This window comes from Salvelinus fontinalis, chromosome 32 (genome assembly GCF_029448725.1).
Source record: "Salvelinus fontinalis isolate EN_2023a chromosome 32, ASM2944872v1, whole genome shotgun sequence".
Taxonomy (NCBI): domain Eukaryota; kingdom Metazoa; phylum Chordata; class Actinopteri; order Salmoniformes; family Salmonidae; genus Salvelinus; species Salvelinus fontinalis.
The window spans coordinates 34699581-34721202 of record NC_074696.1 but is presented as its reverse complement, the minus strand read 5'-3'; the positions used below and the strand labels follow the sequence as shown (position 1 = coordinate 34721202).

Here is a 21622-nt window from a genome sequence, read left to right as displayed (position 1 = left end):
TTTGTCAACCTTTGTGGACATAAACATTGTATGTACTCATTTTGATCTAAATAATATCCAAATTTAGCATAACACATAGCATTTATAAATAATTTGTATTATGTTCATTGACCAAAATTAACCTATTGTAAGTGCATTATAAGCATATTGTAAATGCACTACTCATGGTTGTCTGCAGGCATACGTTATATTCAATATACTTTTTCGTGGGCTGCAGCCCATCTTCACATCGTCTTCTTTGACTGCTTCCTGCGAATCTAGCCTATACTCTCTCTTAGCGCGTGCCTGCAGCATCAGCAACTTGCCCGCATGCTGCACTGACTGACGCACTATCCCCATTTGTCTCCTCTCTACGCACGGCATCTCTCTACGCACGGCACTTCTCTTCTATCGCCCTTTTACTGCAATATAACCATGTGTCGTTTCCATTAAATGTCATATTCACCATCAGTTTTATGACGAATAAGCTTACGTTGAGACATTGCTCAAACAGTTCAACTGCATTGCTCTGTAGGCTGTCATTCCGTCCCACTTTATACCCCATCCCTTTTTGACGGACACATTCTCCTCCATCCTCTTAGTTGCATGAAAAAAGTGGGCAGTTCAAGATTTTATATTTGCCCTCACTGTCTCAAACTCCCTCTTTTCTCCCTGTTCTTTGCAGCCGGTCGGACGCACGCGTCCCATACCTGCATAGAGCTCCCTGCATTCTTGAGGACCGTCCCGTATCGAACGTCGCAATATCCCGCGCGCACTGCACCAAGAGGGAGACGATACCGAAAATAATTCACTTCACTTCAACCAAAATTATTATAAAGTCCAGTACTTCACAACCATTAATCGAAATGTTTGTCAAAAGAATGCGGTAGGTAACGTTTTATTTAATTTAGCCTAACAGCTTTGGACCGATGGCGCTTAAATGAGGGCAGAAAGTTCTAGTTGGCTATGTCAGAGTATATTTATTGTATTTACCCATAACCTGCACTTATATGTGATATGGAGCTTTTCTTTCTTTCCTCGCATTGCGTTCCTCCCCCGGTGGTCCTGAATTTAGCCTACTCTTATTTACATGAGCTATAATAGGGCTACAAACAGGATTAGACCACTTAGGGTCGTATTTCTTTGAAGCTCACCTGCGCACTATCAGGAAAAAAGTACAATACTCTACTAATTTTCTACAGTGACATTTGACAGCGTAATTTTAACGTCTTTGCATCAGATTGAGGATAAACCCAGTAACATCATTTTTCATTCCATAATCTTAATGCAGTGTCTTTTGGGTGATACGTTTTAAACTTTGCTTTGTAGCTTAAAGTTTGAACCAACTATGGGCCGATGGTGTCGCCAACTAAATGCTGCTGATGAAAGAGGGTTTTTATGTGGACCTTTGAGAGTTCTGATATGGTTTGTGGAACATCTTGCAAAGCTCTTTAATTACATTAAGAAACGTACACTAGACTTCTTCACCCTTTTTCTAATGTAGAAACTTACACATAATTCAACTCTATACTTAAAAACTTTCTTTTTTGCTCTTCTCCACTAGTACAGTACCACTCCTAGTAACTCTTTAGTCTTTCTTTCTCTCTTACACTCTCTCTCTCTTGTCTCCTCCCTGCTACCTCTATTTCTCTCTTTCTCTCACTCCCCCCTCTCTAATGCAGTCTCTTAGTGGACATGTTGCCTTTGGCATCAGGCTAGAAGCCTCAGTCTCGGTCAGTGACATTCGACTTTAAAGGTCCAGTGCAGTCAAAATCGTGATTACCTGTGTTTTATATTTATTTCCACCCTATGAAGTTGGAATAATACTGTGAAAATGTGGGAAAAAATCCCTTTTTGTGTAAGAGCTGTTTGAAAAGACTGCTTGAAATCTCAGACTGTTTTGGTGGGAGGGAGTTTTGGCCTTCCTGGTGACATCATCAATAGACCAATAAGAGAGTTCCAAACCTCTCTGCCAATAGCATCTAGTTTTCAGTTTTCCCCTCCCCACTCAGACCACTCCCAGACAGTCCTATCAAAATTCTTGCTTGAGAAATAGCTCTTTGCTAAGCAGCTATTTTTGTTTCATTTTGATAATTTTAATTAAAAATAAAGTAGCAAATATAGTAAATATGTATAGTAAATATATATAGTAAATATATATATAGTAAATATCAACCGTGTTGCTATTTCATTTTGATGTGAACTATTTTCTGAGGAGAGATGTTGCTAACCCTCATGATGTGTATTCTTCTCCTCTCAATACAACCCATCTGAAGAAGATCATTGCACAGCTATGATCTGACCCCCGTGGTACTGCTTTGGCTCTTTAATCTAGTGGCACCAATAGGATTCTAGCTCATAACTACCAAACTATTATCAATATTCAACTTCAGGGCTAATTTTAACCAACCTAATTTGCCAGACGTGATTTAAAATGGCTGGTGACAGAGTGGGCGTATGTTACTTGTTATTATCCCTGGCTTGTGTGCTTTGTGGCCACAAAGGTTGTTGTGCAGAGCCCACATTAGTGTAGAACATCCACCCCTCAAGCTATGTCTGAAGATGCAGTCTTGACAAACAAATGTTATTGCCACCATTGGTTGTGAATTTGAACTTTTGAAGAGTTCGTCAACCACTGGTAGGTAGTACAACTATGTTGACACAAGGATTGGGGTCAATTCAATTTCAATTAAGTTAAATCAGGGGGTTGGCTAAAATTCCATTTCCATTTTTTTGTTGCTATTTCAGTTTATTTGAAGACACTTTCTGATAGACTCTTGGGTTCAATCAAATGTCATTTTCACTCCCAAGTGGCGCAGCGGTTAAGGCACTGCATCGCTCTGTGTCAAGAAGCAGTGTGGCTTGGCAGGGTCAAGTTCCGGAGGACACACGGCTCTCGACCTTCGCCTCTCCCGAGTCCGTACGGGAGTTGCAGCGATGGGTCTAGACTGTACCAATTGGATAGCACGAAATTGGGGAGAAAAAGGGGAAAAAGAACAACAACAAAAAATTATTTTCAACCAAGGTGGTTGTGTGATTCACACACTTTTTATTAGCTACATGAAAAGGAAGGACGGATGGAGAAACAGATAAATCCATTAGGATTCTGAATCTATTGAATCTCCAGCCCAAATAACGTGTAATAATCCTTACTAGAGATTTCCACGTCAATGATATCAATCTCCCATTGACATTAATACTTGACTTACGTGAAAGTTCAAATGACAGCACACACACATTTCTCAACTTACAATGCAGCCATAAACGACTGTAGAGGTAAGATGAGCAAACTCATGGGATGTGTGATAGAGGAAACAGTCACTGGGGAGGAAACATACACTGGGGAGTTGGAGAGTAATCTTCCCTAAGGGATTTTCTTTTGTGGTAACAGACATGATGAGTGATTTATGAATATGTGGAAGCAGGTTAAATTAATAAACAAAAAGTAACTGGGTTCTACATGGTTGTTAAAGGGATAGTTCACCCAAATTGCATTGTAATTTGCGTGAACTATCCCTTTAACAGACAAGGTTGTGGGGAAGAGTCAGAGGTAGCACTTAATAAAAGAACTTGAACTAGCCTCCGGTGTTCATTGAAAAAGGGGAAGTTAAATGAATGAACTAGGCTCACGGAGGACAGACCAGTGATGAAGAGACAATGAGCTGAGAGAATTAAAAACAAGCCACCAACATTCTCTTGTGTATCTGTGCCAGAACATTCCTTTTGTAGTTTTCTATAAAACAACATGCGGATGTTGTGCCTCACTGGGCCGTGCAGAGACTGCTAACATCTTCTGCTTCCCCCGTGACTGTCTCCTCAGTCTCCTCATCCAGGAAACCAGGACATCATGCACCTTCTTGCCTTTCATCCCACCCTGCAGGAGGCGAGAGCCGGCTGCTCTGAGTGCACTCTGTTTCTCTGGCTTTCACCACGCAGCCTCTGGGACTGTGGGCTCATTTAGTTCACTTCATTAATGGACACGACATATAGGCTGGGCGGGTGGAGAAGAGAGGGGGAGATGGAGGAGTGGGAGCATAAGCAGAAAAGTGAGAGGTGTCCTGACGGAAGTGAAGTGAAGGGATGGAGAGCAGGAGGTAAGGAGGGAAAGCAAGATTCAATCTAAATTTAACACTCCATTAAGCATCCCCCAACCTTGAAATTAAGTGACAGAAAACACAACCTCACTAAAATGGGTGCAAGAGCTACAGAGCTTCAAATCAAACCAAATCAAATTGTATTGGTCACATACACATGGTTAGCAGATGTTATTGTGAGTGTAGCGAAATGCTTATGCTTCTAGATCCGACAGTGCAGCAGTATCTAACCGGTAATATCTAACAATTCCACAACAAAACCTAATATCTAACAAATTCCACAACAAAACCTAATACACACAATCTAGTAAAGGAATGGGATAAGAATATATAAGTATATATGGATGAGCAGTAACAGAGTGGCTAAGATGCAATAGATAGTAAATAATAGATAGTGAAGGATACAGTATACAGTATATACATATGAGAAGAGTAATGCGAGATATGTAAACATTCTTAAAGTGGCATTATTAAAGTGACTAGTGTACCATTTATTAAAGTGGCCAATGATATCAAGTTTGTAGGTAGGCAGCCGCCTCTCTGCGCTAGTAATGGCTGTTTAACAATATGATGGCCTTGAGATTGAAAAACAGCTTCTATCTCTCTGTCCCAGCTTTGATGCACCTGTACTGACCTCACCTTCTGGATGGAAGCGGGGTGAACAGGCAGTGGCCTTGATGATCTTTTGTTGCCTTCCTGTGACATCGGGTGTTGTAGGTGTCCTGGAGGACAGGTAGTTTGCCCCCGGTGATGCATTGTGCAGAACTCACCATCCTCTGGAGAGCCCTGCGGTTGTGGGCGGTGCATTTGCCGTACCAGGCGGTGATACAGCCCGACCGGATGCTCTCAATTGTGCATCTGTAAAAGTTAGTGAGGGTTTTCGGTGACAAGACACATTTTTTCAGCCTCCTGAGATTGAAGAGGCGCTGTTGTGCCTTCTTTACCACACTGTCTATGTGCATGGACCATTTCAGTTTGTCGGTGTGTACACCGAGGAACTTAAAACTTTCCACCTTTTCCACTGCTGTCTCGTCAATGTGGATAGGGGGGTGCTCCCTTTGCTGTTTCCTGAAGTCCACGATCATCTCTTTTGTTTTGCTGACATTAAGTGAGAGGTTATTTTCCTGACACCACACTCCTAGGACCCTCACCTCCTCCCTGTAGGCTGCCTCATTGTTGTTGGTATTCACTCAAGCCTACCACTGTAGTGTCGTCTGCAAACTTGATGATTGAGTTGGAGGCGTGCATGGCCACGCAGTCATGGGGGAACAGGGAGTACAGGAGGGGGTTGAGAACGCACCCTTGTGGGGCCCCAGTGTTGAGGATCAGCGGAGTGGTGGTGATGTTTCCTACCTTCACCACCTGGGGGGCGGCCCGTCAGGAAGTCCAGGACCCAGTTGCACAGGGCGGGGTCGAAACCCAGGGTCTCAAGCTTAATAATGAGATTGGAGGGTACTATGGTGTTGAATGCTGAGCTGTCGTCAATGAACAGCATTCTTACATATGTATTCCTCTTGTCCTGATGGGATAGGGCAGTGTGCAGTGTGATGGCGATTGCATCGTCTGTGGACCTATTGGGGCGGTAAGCAGTTGGGTGTGACAGGTAGGGTGGAGGTGATATGATCCTTTACTAGTATCTCAAAGCACTTCATGATGACAGAAGTGAGTGCTACGGGGCGTAGTCATTTAGTTCAGATACCTTAGCTTTCTTGGGAACAGGAACAATGGTAGCCATCTTGAAGCATGTGGGGACAGCAGACTGGGATAGGGATTGATTGAATATGTCCATAAACACACCAGCCAGCTGGTCTGCGCATGCTCTGAGGACGCGGCTAGGGATGCCGTCCGGGCTGGCAGCCTTGCGAGGGTTAACACGTTTAAATGTTTTACTCACGTCAGCCACGGAGAAGGAGAGCCCACAGGCTTTGGTAGCGGGCCTTGTTGTTGGCACTGTATTGTCCTCAAAGCGTGTAAAGAAGTTGTTTAATTTGTCTGGAAGCAAGATGTTGATATCCACGACAGGGCTGGTTTCCTTTTTGTAATCCTTGATTGTCTGTAGACCCTGCCACATACGTCTCCTGTTTGAGCCGTTGAATTGCGACTCAACTTTGTCTCTATACTGATGGTTTGCTTGTTTGATTGCCTTGTTTGATTGCCTTATGGAACATTCGGCCATGTTTCCAGTCTCCTTGCCATGATTAAATGCGGTGGTACGTGCTTTCAGTTTTGCGCGAATGCTGCCATCAATCCACGGTTTCTGGTTAGGGAAGGTTTTAATAGCCACAGTGGGTACAAGATCTCCTATACACTTCCTTATAAACTTGCTCATCGAGTCAGCGTATACGTCAATGTTATTATCTGAGACTACCCAGAACATATCCCAGTCCATGTGATCGAAGCAATCTTGAAGCATGGAATTCGATTGGTCAGACCAGCATTGGATAGGCCTAAGCACGGGTGCTTCCTGTTTTAGTTTCTGCCTATAGGAGGGGAGCAACAAGATGGAGTCATTGTCGGATTTGCCAAAAGGAGGGCGGGGGAGGGCCTTGTATGCATGGAGGAAGTTGGAGTAGCAATGGTCGAGCGTGTTACTCGCTTGTGTACTGCAAATTATATGCTTATAGAATTTAGGTAGCCTTGTTCTCAAATTAGCTTTGTGAAAATCTCCAACTACAATAAATGCAGCCTCAGGATATATGGTTTCCAGTTTGCATAAAGTCCAGTGAAGTTCCTTGTTGGCCGTCTTGGTATCCGGTTGCGTGGGGATATACATGGCTGTGACGATAACCGAGGAGAGTTCTCTTGGGAGATAATGTGGTCCGCATTTGATTGTGAGGAATTCTAGGTCAGATGAACAAAATTACTTGAGTTCTTGTATGTTGTTACAATTACACCATGAATTGTTAATCATGAAACGTACACCCCCGCCCTTCTTGTTACCGGAGAGATGTTTATTCCTGTCGGTGCGATGCACTGAAAAACCCGTTGGCTGTACAGACTCCGACAGCATGTCCCCAGCTAGCCATGTTTTTGTGAAACAGAGTATGTTACCATCCCAGATATCTCTTTGGAAAGCAACTCTTGCCCTGATTTCGTCGATTTTGTTAACTACTGTAGGGACTGGACATTAGCGAGTAATATACTCGGAAGCGGTGGGTGGTGTGCGCGCATCCGAAGCCTTGCTACAAGACCGCTCCGGCACCCTCTCCTCCGGCGCCGTTGTTTTGGGTCGGCCTCTGGAATCAGTTTGAATGCCCTGGGAGGTGCAGACAAAGGATCCATTTTGGGAAAGTCATATTCCTGGTCGTAGTGCTGGTTGTGCTGGTAAGTTGACGTCTCTCTGATATCCAATAGTTCTTTCCGGCTGTATGTAATAACACTTAAGGTTTTCTGAGCTAACAATGTAAGAAATAATACATAAAAAAAACAAAATACTGCACAGTTTAGAAGTGAAGCTTCCATCTCTATCAGCGCCATCTTGTAGCTGTTTATGTGATTTGACCTTGGTACGCCTCTTGTATGAGACATGTACTGCAGCAGTACACCTGTAGTCAACCAACCCAGGATCCGGGAGAGATACAGGGTGTGCAGGCTTTTGGTCCAGCCCTGCACTAAGGCACCAGAATGAACTAATTTGATTCAACTAATTGATTGGAACAGCAGTGTTTGTGGTGGGCTGGAACAAAAAGCTGCACACCACATAGCCCCCTTGGCTCAGGGTTGGTGACAATAGGGCACAGTGCATCACAACACAGTACAGTAGAAGTGTTTGATATTATAATAAAGTGCAGTATGGGTTGTGATAACCTTTTTTCAAAGTCCCCACAGTTACTTCTCAACAACGTTTATCTTGCATTCTACCTGTCTTTTTGTGTCTGCATAAAGCGGGAATCATAGTCCAAACCTTGTATGCGTTTGCACAGCGGTGTTCTAGAAAATTGTACCGTTGGCTTTCAGACTTGTCAAATTCTCAGCGCGGCCCAAGCAATTTCTCCAACTGTCAACACGTTCGAATGAAAAAAAGGACGTGTACATGGGAGCCGCGTTTGTTGGGAATTTTGGGAAGGTGTGCGTGCGTTGGGGCTGTGCGTTGGGGCTGTGCGTCCCCTGTGGACAATGGTCTCAGAGCCGCGGATGTCACAATGGGACGCCGGACTATCAAGTCTTAGTGTCTGTGGACTATGATTTACGCTTTAAAACCTCTTAAGGATCCGCCCCCTTATTTTCAATTTTCGCCTAAAATCACATAACCAAATCTAACTTCCTGTAGCTCAGGCCCTGAATCAAGGATATGCATATTCTTGGTACCATTTGAAAGGAAACACTTTGAAAGTTTGTGGAAATGTGAACGGGATGTAGGAGAATATAACTAAATAGATCTGGAAAAAGTTAAGAACCAGTTGAAAGAGCCCTATTTTATACTGTGCGTATCATGTACTTGAGGATATTGCACAGGCAGCTTTTACTGGATATGGAATTGCTCTTGGTGGCGTCTCTGGGTGATGCTTGAGTTCTATTCACTGTTTTCTTCATTAAAAAGAGCAGAAAAGCTGGCGGCCCAATGACTTTAAGTCCAAGGACTTTCTTCCTGAAAGATAACCAGGCATGACCGCCATTTTATTCCCCGTCATCAGTCTGTCGCCATTAGGATGGATCCAAACCTGTGTTTATGGATACTCATATAACAATTATATCGTTTCAGACATCCCTGGTTAGCGTCCTCTTCATGTGGTCAAGTCCTGTTTAAAGGGATTCCTAGTGGTTTTCGGCTTCCTTTTCCATAAAAAAAGCAAATACAGTGTGCCAGGGCGTCTTGTCCTGTAATCTTCCCACATGGACTTTTGTAAGAGAACTGATATAAAGTGAAACACAGTGTGCAGCTGTCCTCTTGCCCGTCGCTCGCCTTTTGTGAGACATTTTCTAGTCGAGAATACTAATGGCTGCATGTCTGTGGAGCTAACCCAGCTGGCATGAATACAAACAACATTTATTCAACCACAAGAGAGTGCCGTTTTATACTACACGTGTGTCTCTTTGTTTGCTTTGTATTTGGAGACCTTTGCATGGATAGGTTGTCATTTGATATAAAGTAACAGTAATGATGAGAGTAAGGATTAAAAAAACACAGATGAATGACCTGTGCACTGCGATTGACTAAGATTGACTTGATTGCGAGTGACTTCAGCTAACATGATTTTCATGAACATCTGGAAAATTGCCTTTTAAGGTATCCTGTTGTGCGCAGCTCACTAATCTGTGTTGGATGGAATCCCGGCCTAAATTTTGACTCAGAAAGAAACACATACTTTGTGCATGTGTGCTTATGTACAGTACCAGTCAAAAGTTTGGACACGCCTACCCATTCAAGTGTTTTTCTTTATATTGACTATTTTCTACATTGTAGAATAATAGTGAATACATCAAAACTATGAAATAACACATATGGAATCATGTAGTAACCAAAAGTGTCAAAACATATTTTTTATTTCAGATTATTCCAAGTAGCCACCCTTTGCACACTCTTGGCATTCTCCCAACCAGCTTCATGTGAGGAATGCTTTTTCAACTGTCTTGAAGGAGTTCCCACATATGCTGAGCACTTGTTGGCTGCTTCACTCTGCGGTCCATCAGTACAAAAGACAGATTTCCACCGGTCTAATGTCCATTTCCCGTGTTTCTTGGCCCAAGAAACAGTGCACAAAAACAGTTGAATGAGTAGGTGTGTCCAGACTTTTGAGCGGTACTGTATATATATATATACTGAACAAAATAAGGAAATCAGTCAATTGAAATTAATTAATTAGGCCCTAATCTATGGATTTCACATGACTGGGCAGGGGTGCAGCCATGGATGAGCCTGGGAGGGCATAGGAGACAGATCCAGCCAATCAGAATTTGTTTTTCACCACAAAAGGGCGTTATTAGACATAAATAATCCTCAGTTTCATCAGGTGTCCGGGTGGCATAGTTACACGTGGTCTGCAGTTGTGAGGCCGGTTGGACGTACTGCCAAATTCTCTAAAACTACCTTGGAGGCGGCTTATGGTAGAGAAAGTAACATTAAATTCTCTAGCAACAGTGATGGTGGACATTCCTGCAGTCAGCATGCCAATTGCACGTGTCCTCAACTTGAGACATCATTGGCATTGTGTTGTGTGACATAACTGCACATTAATTTTTTTATATATTTTTTTGTACTGTCATCTTTGAAATGCAAGAGAAAGGCCATAATGTATTATTTCAGCCCAGGAGCAATTTAGATTTTGGCCACTAGATGGCAGTAGTGTGTGTGCAAAGTGTTAGACTGATCCAATGAACCATTGCATAGCTGCTCAAAATGATCTATCAAGACTGCCCAAATGTGCCTAATAGTTTTTAAAATACATTTTAAGTTCATAATTGTGCACTCTCCTCAAACAATAGCATGGTATTATTTCACTGTAATAGCTACTGTAAATTGGACAGTGCAGTTAGATTAACAAGAATTTAAGCTTTCTGACCATATCAGAGATGTCTGTGTCCTAGGATGTTATTTTGTTGCTTACAACCTCATGCTAATCACATTATCCTATGTTAGCTTAAACGTCCCGTGGCGGGGACACCGATCCTGTAGAGGAGGTAGACTTAGCGATGCAGGAGGTAGACTCAGCGGGCTGATTTCCTCAACAATGTTGAAGCGTGAGGCTAAACTTATCTAAATTGTTTTGGTTCTGTAGCTACTACGTTGTAGCAGCATGAAGCACACCTGTACACATGTGCAGATCTTATGTGTGACTGTGTGAGAGCAACGTCTTAATTCGTTCTCAGCTCAACTTCTGTGGTGCTGCTCGTGCCAATGTCGTTGTGCTGCGTCTACCTTTAAATATTATGGAATAATATGTACTTACACTGTAGTTAAACTGTCTCTGCCTACGTAATTACTTTGTAAAGACAGATTTTCAGGCAAACGCTTTGAAGTGGTCCCAAAATGCTCACATTCAAAGGGTCATATAAGGACTTGACTTTCAATTTCACTTAACACAGAAGAGAGTGAATATCCACAAATGTTAGTAGAGGTATTATTATTAGTAGTAGTAGTTTGTTACATTTTACATGCAGGCCGTACTTGGCAGCTAAAAGCTGAATTTCAGTACACAGCATATACAAGTAAACAAATCTCAAAGCACTTGAAAGCAAAACAAGCATCAATTGAAAGTATGAATGACATGAGTATAGGTCTGGACTTCAAAGATCTAAGTACTTCAAGCCTCCAACAGATGAAGCGACAACCGCTTATACATTTCTAGCTACAACCCGCATCAGAGTAGCTACTGTACGAGCCGTTTAACACAGACAGCTCAGAGTAGGTTATGTGTTGTCTCCTGCATTTACATATTCCTTACCATGACTTGTATCATGATGGAAGGTGATCTTGGGTTTCCAGAGAAGTGTACTGGTATAATATATGTGCTGGGTCTTCCTTGGTCAGTCGAATGAACTTGGCTCTGTTTTGAGGGTGTCTGGGGCTCATTTAGTAGGCGAGTAGTAAGCTCTGTGAAACTGTTGGAGGTGGATTGGTGCAACTGGTGCTTGATTATTAGAATTTCAGTCACATAGAATGACTAAAAAAGCCTGAATCAAGCCAGCTGGATAGGAGTGTACTCCCCCAACACAAAGACAGATACCCCCCCACACACAAACACGCACACACACACACAGAGTATTTGTGTGTATTTTGATAAGAAGACCTTCTTCATTTAATGTGAGCAGAGTTGTATTTTTTTGAGTAGCTCACAGACTCTGCTTGTCTCTAAAACAGTGTCTGCAGTCCAAGTGACTTAATAGTCTACTGTGTCTGACTGAAAAATAATGCAAATGAAACAAAAACAATATTCACAAACATGTGTAACAAAGACAGATAACTAGAGAATTTTTTCAAAAAGTTGGTTTCCCGCAATCATTGCATTTTTTTGCAGAAAAGGCACTCAAATTTGCCTTTATCCGCAGAATTTACCTTTGCGGCAGAATTTCCCCAAAATGCATTTCTCTTCACCGCTACTAGATGGCACCAGCCACACTGTATACTTACCCAGTCAGCTAACCTAACATAGATAGGCGTAAAAGAAACGCCTGAAACTAGATTCCCCACATTCTGTTTTCGACAATATATATATTTTTTTAACTGTCAGGGAAGGTTCTCTTCTGCACTTTTCAACCAATCCAGTAAATATGAAGGAGAAGTTAAAATGGAGTGTCGCCTTGTTAAGTTTTGTTTGTTGGCAACTCTGCTAATGCTACCAGTCGACAAACATTCAGGGAGATTCTCAATTGGCCAAAAGTCTGTCCTTAACTCAACTCCGTCCTCCTCTCCTCTGTGACCCGGAAACCGATAAGTGGCCAAGCGGTCGAGGAGAGTATCAGTTTGTCAGTAGGCGAATGCAGGAGTGTCCTCTTCACCTCGATAGCCTCCTCTCGCGAAATCCTCAGCAGAAGAGTTTTGAAATCTGCCACACCCCCTTTGAATCAGCTGTTGCACATATTTAAAAATGATACACTACTTATCCTTTTATCTATAATATCTGTAGACATATCACAACTACCTACATTTATTTTTAATGCTTCACACATTTATGTTGGGATACCATGCCTGTAACTGTCATGACGCGCTAGTGAAGAAGGTCTCATTTCATGGAAGTGCATTTGTTTCCACGATTCATCCCCTCCTCTCCTTGACTACCTTTGACTTTTTTTTAAAAAGAGGTGAGGAGAAGAGGATGCAAGGAGTTGAGAATACCAATAGAGATTCCCCCTTCATTATTCATGGAGGAAGAGAGGTTTTTACGACCAGCTAAGCCAAACGCAGGAAACTAGGCAAACTTATCAGGTTTAGAGGGTTTTTGACAATTTAAATATTTAGTATAGGTGATTCAACTGGTGGTCAAGACACACAAAATTGAAATATTTTAATTTATATGAGGTTAAAGGTAGAAAGCATACCCTTTCGGAGGTTCTGAAAGTACTCAAAAGTATGAGGTAAAGTTTGTTGCCCTGTCCTTTCTGAAAAGTATTTTGAAAAACATAAAAAGTACTTCTGCTGTCTTTTGTCAAAAATGCCTCTGCCCTTATTTGTGTGAGGTCGATGTTTATGGCCCCTCCCCTTTCCATCGTGGCTGCCTCTGAGGTTGTGTGAGGTCAGTGAGAGCCGCCTGCCATGCCTGCTGAGCTAATAACAGGGTCAGACTGGTGAAGAAGCACTGGCAGGCAGCCCTGGGCTATGCAGACGTGTAATTTTCTCTTGGAGGTGATGAATCGCTTGCGGTCAGATGTGGATGTGCCGCCGGATTCCTTTTTGGGGGCTGAGCAACTGCTCCTCCAATGTCTCTGTGTCCTGTATTGGGTTATTTCAAGGTCCCTGATCTTTTTTATTTTATTGAATTAAGACCGTTTAGTCTTTACTTTATTCCCATAAATGGTCCATTTTCTGTCACCCCCACGTTTTTTCCTCACACTGCATGTGCTTTTCATCAACTACACTTTCAATCTCATCATCCTCTATTTCTCCACACATCCTTCTCTCTGCTCCTGCTCTCTCTCGTCTCTCTATCGATCAGTTTGACGCTGTTTATGTCATTCAAACTACTTGTTTACCATCTGGCATTGATCTAACATTTTAATACTAATCATTCATGACTCTCTGCCCCCTCTGTCCTTATCTACACTCAAATCATAGAGGGTATATCATGTAGGAGTAAAATAAGCCAACTAAAATAATACTGCAACCAATTGACGAAGTAGAAATAGTTTCTTAAATGAGGTGCATATGCCATATGTAATATGTCAATTTTTTCCCCTCATCTCACTCTCACTACCTCTCCTCCACAGACCAGTAAGGTTCCTTCTCCTTCTGTGCGCAGTTTGCCATCTGACCCAGGCTTTCCCCGCCCAAACAGGATATTCAGAAGGTACAGATCTTCTAATGTGTATTTTGATGGACTATCATTATTTGGGATGACTGCATTGCATTAAAACTTTTATTTTGATTTCAGGTTATTATTTTAAAGGGATACTTCGGGATTTTAGCCTTTATCTACTTTCCCAGAGTCAGATGAACTTGTGGATACCATTTTTATGTCTCTGCTAGCATTAGCGCAAATAGCATGCTAGCTGTTCCTGTAGACTTCTAGTCATTGTGCTAACGTTAGGTAGCATTGGGTCACGAAACTACCTCTTAACTTCCTTCATACTGGACACAGAGAAATAAAACTGTATCACAAAGTATCCCTGTAGCTTTAGCAGCTCTGTGGTCCTCATTAACGGAAATATAAAGCCTCAGTTGCGGTATAGTAATTGCCGCATAATAGTTGCTGTATTACAATTGTTTGGGATAGAAGATAGTTAATATAAACATGGATTATGTATAATTTATATTTCTATATATTCAACATGTAGCTGATTAAAGCATTTGGTTTTCCACCCACTCCGTAATCATATAATATTTTGGGGGGAAATTATACTTATCCATGGAATATAACCATTGCTGCAGAATTTTGAAGATTGTCCCCGAAATGCATTATTCACCATCACCACTAGAGGTCAATAGCCAACCACTTACTCAGTCAGCATCATTTACTCACTGTGTCTCTCCTTCCTGACTCAGATGACAACCGACAACTCCAGGTCACCATCTCCAAGGCAACCCCGATCTCCACTGCACAGCTAGGAGGCTCCATCACAATCCCCTGTATGGTGTCCCTGTCGCCTCGGCCCCCCTCGTCCTCCTCACCCCCCATCCCGCCCCGGGTTAAGTGGAGCGTGTTGCATGATGGGGAGCAGGAGGAGACAGAGATCCTGGTGGCGCGGGGTCAAAGGGTGAAGGTCAACGAGGCCTACAGAGAACGAGCTTCCCTGGTCAACTTTGCAGACTCGCCCGAGGACCTCTCCCTCTGGCTGGGGGAGCTGCGCTCAACAGACACAGGGCACTACCGTTGCGAGGTGCAGCAGGGCCTGGATGACGCCAGCGACTTCACACAGATCAAGGTCAAAGGTAACAGAGGTAGAAGGATTTTTAAGGTTGTAGGAGTCGATGTGAATATTTTTAATTTTTTTAAACTTGTCAAACAGGTTTAGAAACTGCGAACAGGTTTAGAAACAACCAGATTTTGCCTTATATGCAACTATTAATATTTTTTCTTTCAGTTTTTACCACATATTGTGTATTTGAGCCTGTCCATATTTCTGTGTGTGTGTATGTTTGTGTTTGTGCACACGTGTGTGCGTGTAGGTGTGGTCTTCCACTACAGACATTCCTCTGGTCGCTATGCATTTTCATTCAGTGAGGCCCAGGGGGTGTGCGAGAGCATTGGGGCACACATCGCCACTCCCGACCAGCTTCTGGCAGCCTATTACGATGGCTATGAGCAGTGTGATGCCGGCTGGCTCGCTGACCAATCTGTCAGGTATCCACAACTTATAATACAAAGACACATTTCTTAAAGGTGCAATACTTTGTTTTGACTAATTCACACACCTATAGGCTACTGGGGATTTAGAATTTGGCCCACCGTGTGGTATGTAATACTATTTTCTGTCAGACTGTATGTTGAACCGAGTCAGTTTCACTCTAGTCCTGGTGTTAATTAAGCTACATTTCCTCATGAGCATTATCATGGCTTACATGTGTAAGATAGGGACTCTATTTGGTCCGTGTTCCCAACACACACAACAATTCCCGCTAACAGATTAAAAAACAATGACTGAGGCCCCTCACCTATCAGAGTTAGTCTTTACAACATTTTCTTAGCACAGGAAATACTGATATTTTCTATTCTGCAGATATCCAATCCAAGTTCCACGGGAAGGTTGCTATGGTGACATGGATGGCCGCCCGGGAGTGAGGAACTATGGGACGCTGGAACCAGAGGAGCTGTTTGATGTGTATTGTTATGTGGAGCATATTGATGGTAAAAAAAAACTACTTGTCAATAGCTCCCCGTAAAAAGGCAGTGTAAATAGTGACAGTGTGAATAGTTCCCCGTAAAAAGGCAGTGTAAATAGTGACAGTGTGAATAGCTTCCCGTAAAAAGGCAGTGTAAATAGTGACAGTGTGAATTGCTTCCCGTAAAAAGGCATTGTGAATAGATCCCTGTAAAAAGGCAGTGTAAATAGTGACCGTGTGAATAGCTCCCTGTAAAAAGGCAGTGTAAATAGTGACCGTGTGAATAGCTCCCCGTAAAAAGGCAGTGTAAATAGTGACAGTGTGAATTGATCCCCGTAAAAAGGCAGTGTAAATAGTGACAGTGTGAATAGCTCCCCGTAAAAAGGCAGTGTAAATAGTGACAATGTGAATAGCTCCCCGTAAAAAGGCAGTGTAAATAGTGACAGTGTGAATAGCTCCCCGTAAAAAGGCAGTGTAAATAGTGACAGTGTGAATTGATCCCCGTAAAAAGGCAGTGTAAATAGTGACAGTGTGAATAGCTCCCCGTAAAAAGGCAGTGTAAATAGTGACAGTGTGAATTGATCCCCGTAAAAAGGCAGTGTAAATAGTGACAGTGTGAATAGCTCCCCGTAAAAAGGCAGTGTAAATAGTGACAATGTGAATAGCTCCCCGTAAAAAGGCAGTGTAAATAGTGACAGTGTGAATAGCTCCCCGGAAAAAGGCAGTGTAAATAGTGACAGTGTGAATAGTTCCCCGTAAAAAGGCAGTGTAAGTAGTGACAGTGTGAATAGATCCCCGTAAAAAGGCAGTGTAAATAGTGACAGTGTGAATAGCTCCCCGTAAAAAGGCAGTGTAAATAGTGACAGTGTGAATAGTTCCCCGTAAAAAGGCAGTGTAAATAGTGACAGTGTGAATAGATCCCCGTAAAAAGGCAGTGTAAATAGTGACAGTGTGAATTAATGTGATTCTACTGAGCAATAACATATGTTTGTCAGTTTGCGTCATTGTGTCAAAAAATAATAAAGGCCAATATGTAATTTTGCCAAGACAGGTGCTTTGTCATTGTATATCATAATGTGTTCTGAAGGCACTCTATAAGATGACTGTGTTGGGTCTCCTTAAAGGGATAGTTCACCCAAATTGCAAAATTACATATTGGTTTCTTACCCTCCAAACTGTCTCTGAACAAAGTATGACAGCAATCCATGCTTTGATTTAGTTTCCCTGGAACTGTTTCCACATGCTAACCTTTAAGTATTCAGTATTTGTGGCACCATCCGAGTCATGGGACCGATATTAGCATTTTTCACACATCATATTCAAATAATTTACAAGTGACTTTGTTGAGCTTCACAATTTTAGATACTTTCTGATTATTTGGACATGATGTGTGAAAAATGCTAATATCGGTCCCATGACTTTGAATGGGACGTGTGCCACAAATGCTAAAACATGGTAACAGTGCCAGGTAAACTAAACCAAGTCATGGATTGCTGTCATACCTTTACCATAGACCACTTACAAGGCAAGGAAACCAATATATCCTTTTGTAATTTGGGTGAACTATCCCTTTAAGTTACAGACATGTAGGGATTTTAGCTAGTGGACAGAGTACACACTTTAGATGAGTCAGATAAGTTGTATATACACAGCATACATTTTAGACATTGATACTACTTTCCCTCCAAGGACAGGTACAATACACATCAAATATTGATGTCAATTTCCCAACCGAGATCTCATTCTCCCATGTGTTCAGCTTTTTGTATTTTTCCAGATACTGCAGGAAAATTAAGGATCTAGGACGATCGTTCGGAATCTAAATCCCATTAGGAGTCTAACACATTACCTTTTTTTGTGCAGGGGAGGTGTTCCATGGCTCTGCCCCTAAGCAGCTGTCATTGAATGAGGCTTGGGCATACTGTGAGAAGGAAGGGGCAGAGCTGGCTACCACAGGGCAGCTGTATATGGCGTGGAGTGAGGGTCTGGACCGCTGCAACCCTGGCTGGCTGGCTGATGGCAGTGTGCGCTACCCCGTCATCACCCCTAGAGCGCGCTGTGGAGGGCCTCAGGCAGGGGTCAAGACCCTGTATCGCTACAGCAACCAGACAGGATTCCCTGAATCATCCAGCCGCCATGATGTTTACTGTTTCAGAGGTCTGAGTCTTGTACTGGACTAATTAGTAGTTAACCTCTACGGGATCGCCCCCCCCCCTCCCCCCCTTGAGCTAATGTAGGCTAATGTGAATAGCGTGAGGTTGTAGGTAACAAAATAAAGTCCCAGGACATAGACATATCTGATATGGGCAGAAAGCTTAAATTCTTGTTAATATAACTGCACTGTCCAATTTACAGTAGCTATTACAGTGAAATGATACCATGCTATTGTTTGAGGAGAGTGCACAATTATGAACTTAAAAATGTAATAAAAAACCAATTAGGCACATTTGGGCAGTCTTCATACAACATTTTGAACAAATATGCAATGGTTCATTGGATCAGTCTAAAGCTTTGCACATATACTGCTGCCATCTAGTGGCCAAAATCTAAATTGTGCCTGGGCTAGAATGATACATTATGGCCTTTCGCTTGCATTTCAAAGATGAGAGTAAAAAAAAAAAAAAAAAAGTTAATTCTTTGTATTATCTTTACCAGATCTAATGTGTTATATTATCCTACATTAAATTCACATTTCCACAAACTTCAAAGTGGTTCCTTTCAAATGGTATCAAGAATATGCATAGTTAGATTTGGGTATGTCATTTTAGGCATTGAAAAAACATTGAAAAAAAGTGTTCGATCCTTAAGAGATTTTAAAAGAGATAATAAAGTACTTATTTCAGAGGTCTGTTTTGTGCTGGACTAATTACTAGTTAAAAGATCCTTAAGAGTATATTGACGCACCCGTGCATTAAACCTAAGTAACATAATAATAAAATCTCCATCAAAATCCGTCAGTTTAAGCTAGAGATATCCGTTTTTTTGCATGGGCTGCGTCTCAGTCCCTAACAACTGTCTATGTCGGCCTTCCGTATCTGTGGTGGAAGGTGGCCAAGCTACAGTGGTGTTTGTCAGACCATGAGACATCCCGGAAATCGGATGTAGCATCTGAACGGTTTGGCCTAAAAAACTGTTATGACCACTCTATGGAAAAGGGAGACCCTCACGAACACGTTTTCTGTTTTGCTTTACGAGGACACGGGTCTCGTCTGAAGGTAACCCATACGTGAACCCATAAGTGTGAAGGTTGTTTTGTGCCTACAAAAATAAGGGTTTAAATATGTGGAAAGAAATTTTAAAAAATTATCCTGAGCTTTCTTATATCTCCTAAATATAGGACACACTATTCAAAACCTTATTTCTTATGAAGTTAATTGTTTTACTATTTTTTGCCATGTTTGAATGTGTTATTCAATGCGTTTCTATGGGCTATAGTCGTAGTGTCCTAATTCAATATTTAATCAAATAATGTAAAAACATTTTTTTTTAAAGATACCTAAATGGGTCCTAAAATTCTAATCAGATATCCATATGATCCATGGTATGACCATCTTAAAATAATTCCATATTCCCCACTAATTTTAGAGGTCTGTTTTGTACTGGCCTAATTAGTAGTTAAAAGAGATAGTACAGTACTTATTTCAGAGGTCTGTTTTTCTACTGGACTAAATAGTTGTAGCATAGATAATATCGTTTTTTTATTGCAAGATATTTGTTAGATTGCGTGCTTCCATGGATTATTTTGTGTTGTTATGCAGGGAATGTGTTCGTTTAATGAATGGACATAAAACTATCTCAATGAGTCTCCTATCTACTCCCTGTTCTTTTCAGGTAATGGGAATCCTCACACTGAGGCCCCCATGGACTACATGGCCACTGAGCCAGAGGACATCAGACAAGATATTGTTGTTCTTATGAAGCCTGCCGAGGAGCTCCATCTGAGTCTGGATCCAGAGCAAGTGGAGCGAGAGGCCCAGAGTGTCCTGCAATCCCTCCCCGTCTTCCAGTCAGCTTCTGCTCGGGAGGACCTGCAAGGATCTCCCCCTACTTCCATGTCAAGCACAGAGATTCCACTCACCCGTACAGCTTCCACCCAGGACCTCCTCCAGCCTTTTGATGAGACTTCACTTCCTGTAGAAGAACACTACCACTCCCAGCATCCGACTTCACTTCCCAGCACCTCCAGTGAGCCAGACTCCCTTGACAAAGAAAACTATCACTCCCAGCATCCTACTTCATTACCCAACACCTCCAGTGAGCCAGACTCCCTTCTCAAAGGAGACTATCCCTCCCAGCATTCTACTTCACTAGCCAGCACCTCCAGTGAGCCAGACTCCCTCCTCAAAGGAGACTATCCCTCCCAGCATTCTACTTCACTACCCAGCACGTCAAGTGAGCCAGACTCCCTTCACAAAGGAGACTATCACTCCCAGCATTCTACTTCACTTCCCAGCACGTCAAGTGAGCCAGACTCCCTTCACGAAGGAGACTATACCTCCCAGCATTCTACTTCACTAGCCAGCACCTCCAGTGAGCCAGACTCTCTCCACGAAGGAGACTATCACTTCCAGAATTCTAGTTCTCTACCTAGCACCTCCAGTGAGCCAGACTCCCTCCTCAAAGGAGATTATCCCTCCCAGCATCCTACTTCACTTCCCAGCACCTCCAGTGTGCCAGACTCCCTCCACGAAGGAGACTATCCCTCCCAGCATCCTACTTCATTACCCAGCACCTCCAGTGTGCCAGACTCACTTCATGAAAGAGACTATCACTCCCAGAATTCTAGTTCTCTACCCAGCAACTCCAGTGTGCCAGACTCCCTCCACAAAGGAGACTATCACCCACAGAACTCTAGTTCACTACCCAGCACCTCCAGTGTGCCAGACTCCCTTCATGAAGGAGACTATCACACACAGAATTCTAGCTCACTACCCAGCACCTCCAGTGTGCCAGACACCCTCCACGAAGACGATTATCACTCCCGGCAGCCTACTTCACTACCCAGCACCTCCAGCGTGCCAGACTCCCTCCACAAAAGCAACTCCAGTTTCTTCCGGCTCAAACTGGAAACGACCCCAGAATTCCCAGACCCGTCCTACGAGCCACACAGACATTACCAGCCGATGCCAGAGATGAACCCGGAGGAACCCGACTACCAGCAGTCAGGCTCTTCCAAGCACTTCCAGCCAATGCCAGAGACCAACCTGGAGTTGGATCAACTGGAAGCCAACTACAGCACAACAGCAGGTAACCAGAGTCATCGGGAGAATGCACAAGAGACTACCAACATGGCCTTTGACCCCATAGAGAATGCTACCGAGGCACGTGACCACACCGCAGAGAGAAGGCACAAAGAGGCGATCGTGGGAGAACCTGAGGAGACATCCATCTCGACCGAATCCCCGGGAGAGCTTGATCCCCACCCAGTCTGGTCTACACTCTCCCCCCACGGAAGGGCAACCTCGGTGTGGTTGCCCCTGGATGGATCTGGAGATATGTCCCAAGGTATGGCTAATGTGGCAGCCAATTCCTCTTGTACTTTGGGTTATAGCTTTATGATACATGACATTTCATATTTTTCATATTTTGTATTTATTAGGATCCCCAATTAGTTGCTTCCGAGGCAGTGGCTACT

General features: G+C 42.9%; 1 protein-coding gene and 1 long non-coding RNA gene across 3 annotated transcripts in view; one reads left to right on the top strand and one right to left on the bottom strand.

Annotated features, from left to right (window-relative positions):
* The first annotated feature begins 352 nt into the window (after positions 1-352).
* Positions 353-21622, top strand: part of LOC129831146 (brevican core protein-like) — a 33235-nt gene continuing 11965 nt past the window's right edge. Inside the window, exons 1-7 of one of the 2 annotated variants that reach the window (XM_055894221.1) lie at positions 353-865; positions 13935-14014; positions 14710-15096; positions 15334-15508; positions 15885-16012; positions 17851-18144; positions 19819-21492. In XM_055894221.1, coding sequence (XP_055750196.1) covers positions 846-865; positions 13935-14014; positions 14710-15096; positions 15334-15508; positions 15885-16012; positions 17851-18144; positions 19819-21492 — 2758 coding nt within the window. In that variant the 5' untranslated portion in view covers positions 353-845. The remainder of the gene's footprint in view (positions 866-13934; positions 14015-14709; positions 15097-15333; positions 15509-15884; positions 16013-17850; positions 18145-19818; positions 21493-21622) is intronic. The other variant, XM_055894220.1, reaches the window with a different exon arrangement.
* Positions 1759-11647, bottom strand: LOC129831147 (uncharacterized). The gene is made up of 2 exons (XR_008755675.1): positions 11456-11647; positions 1759-2927 (listed from the first exon to the last, which is right to left on the bottom strand). It is a non-coding gene; the product is annotated as an uncharacterized LOC129831147 (long non-coding RNA).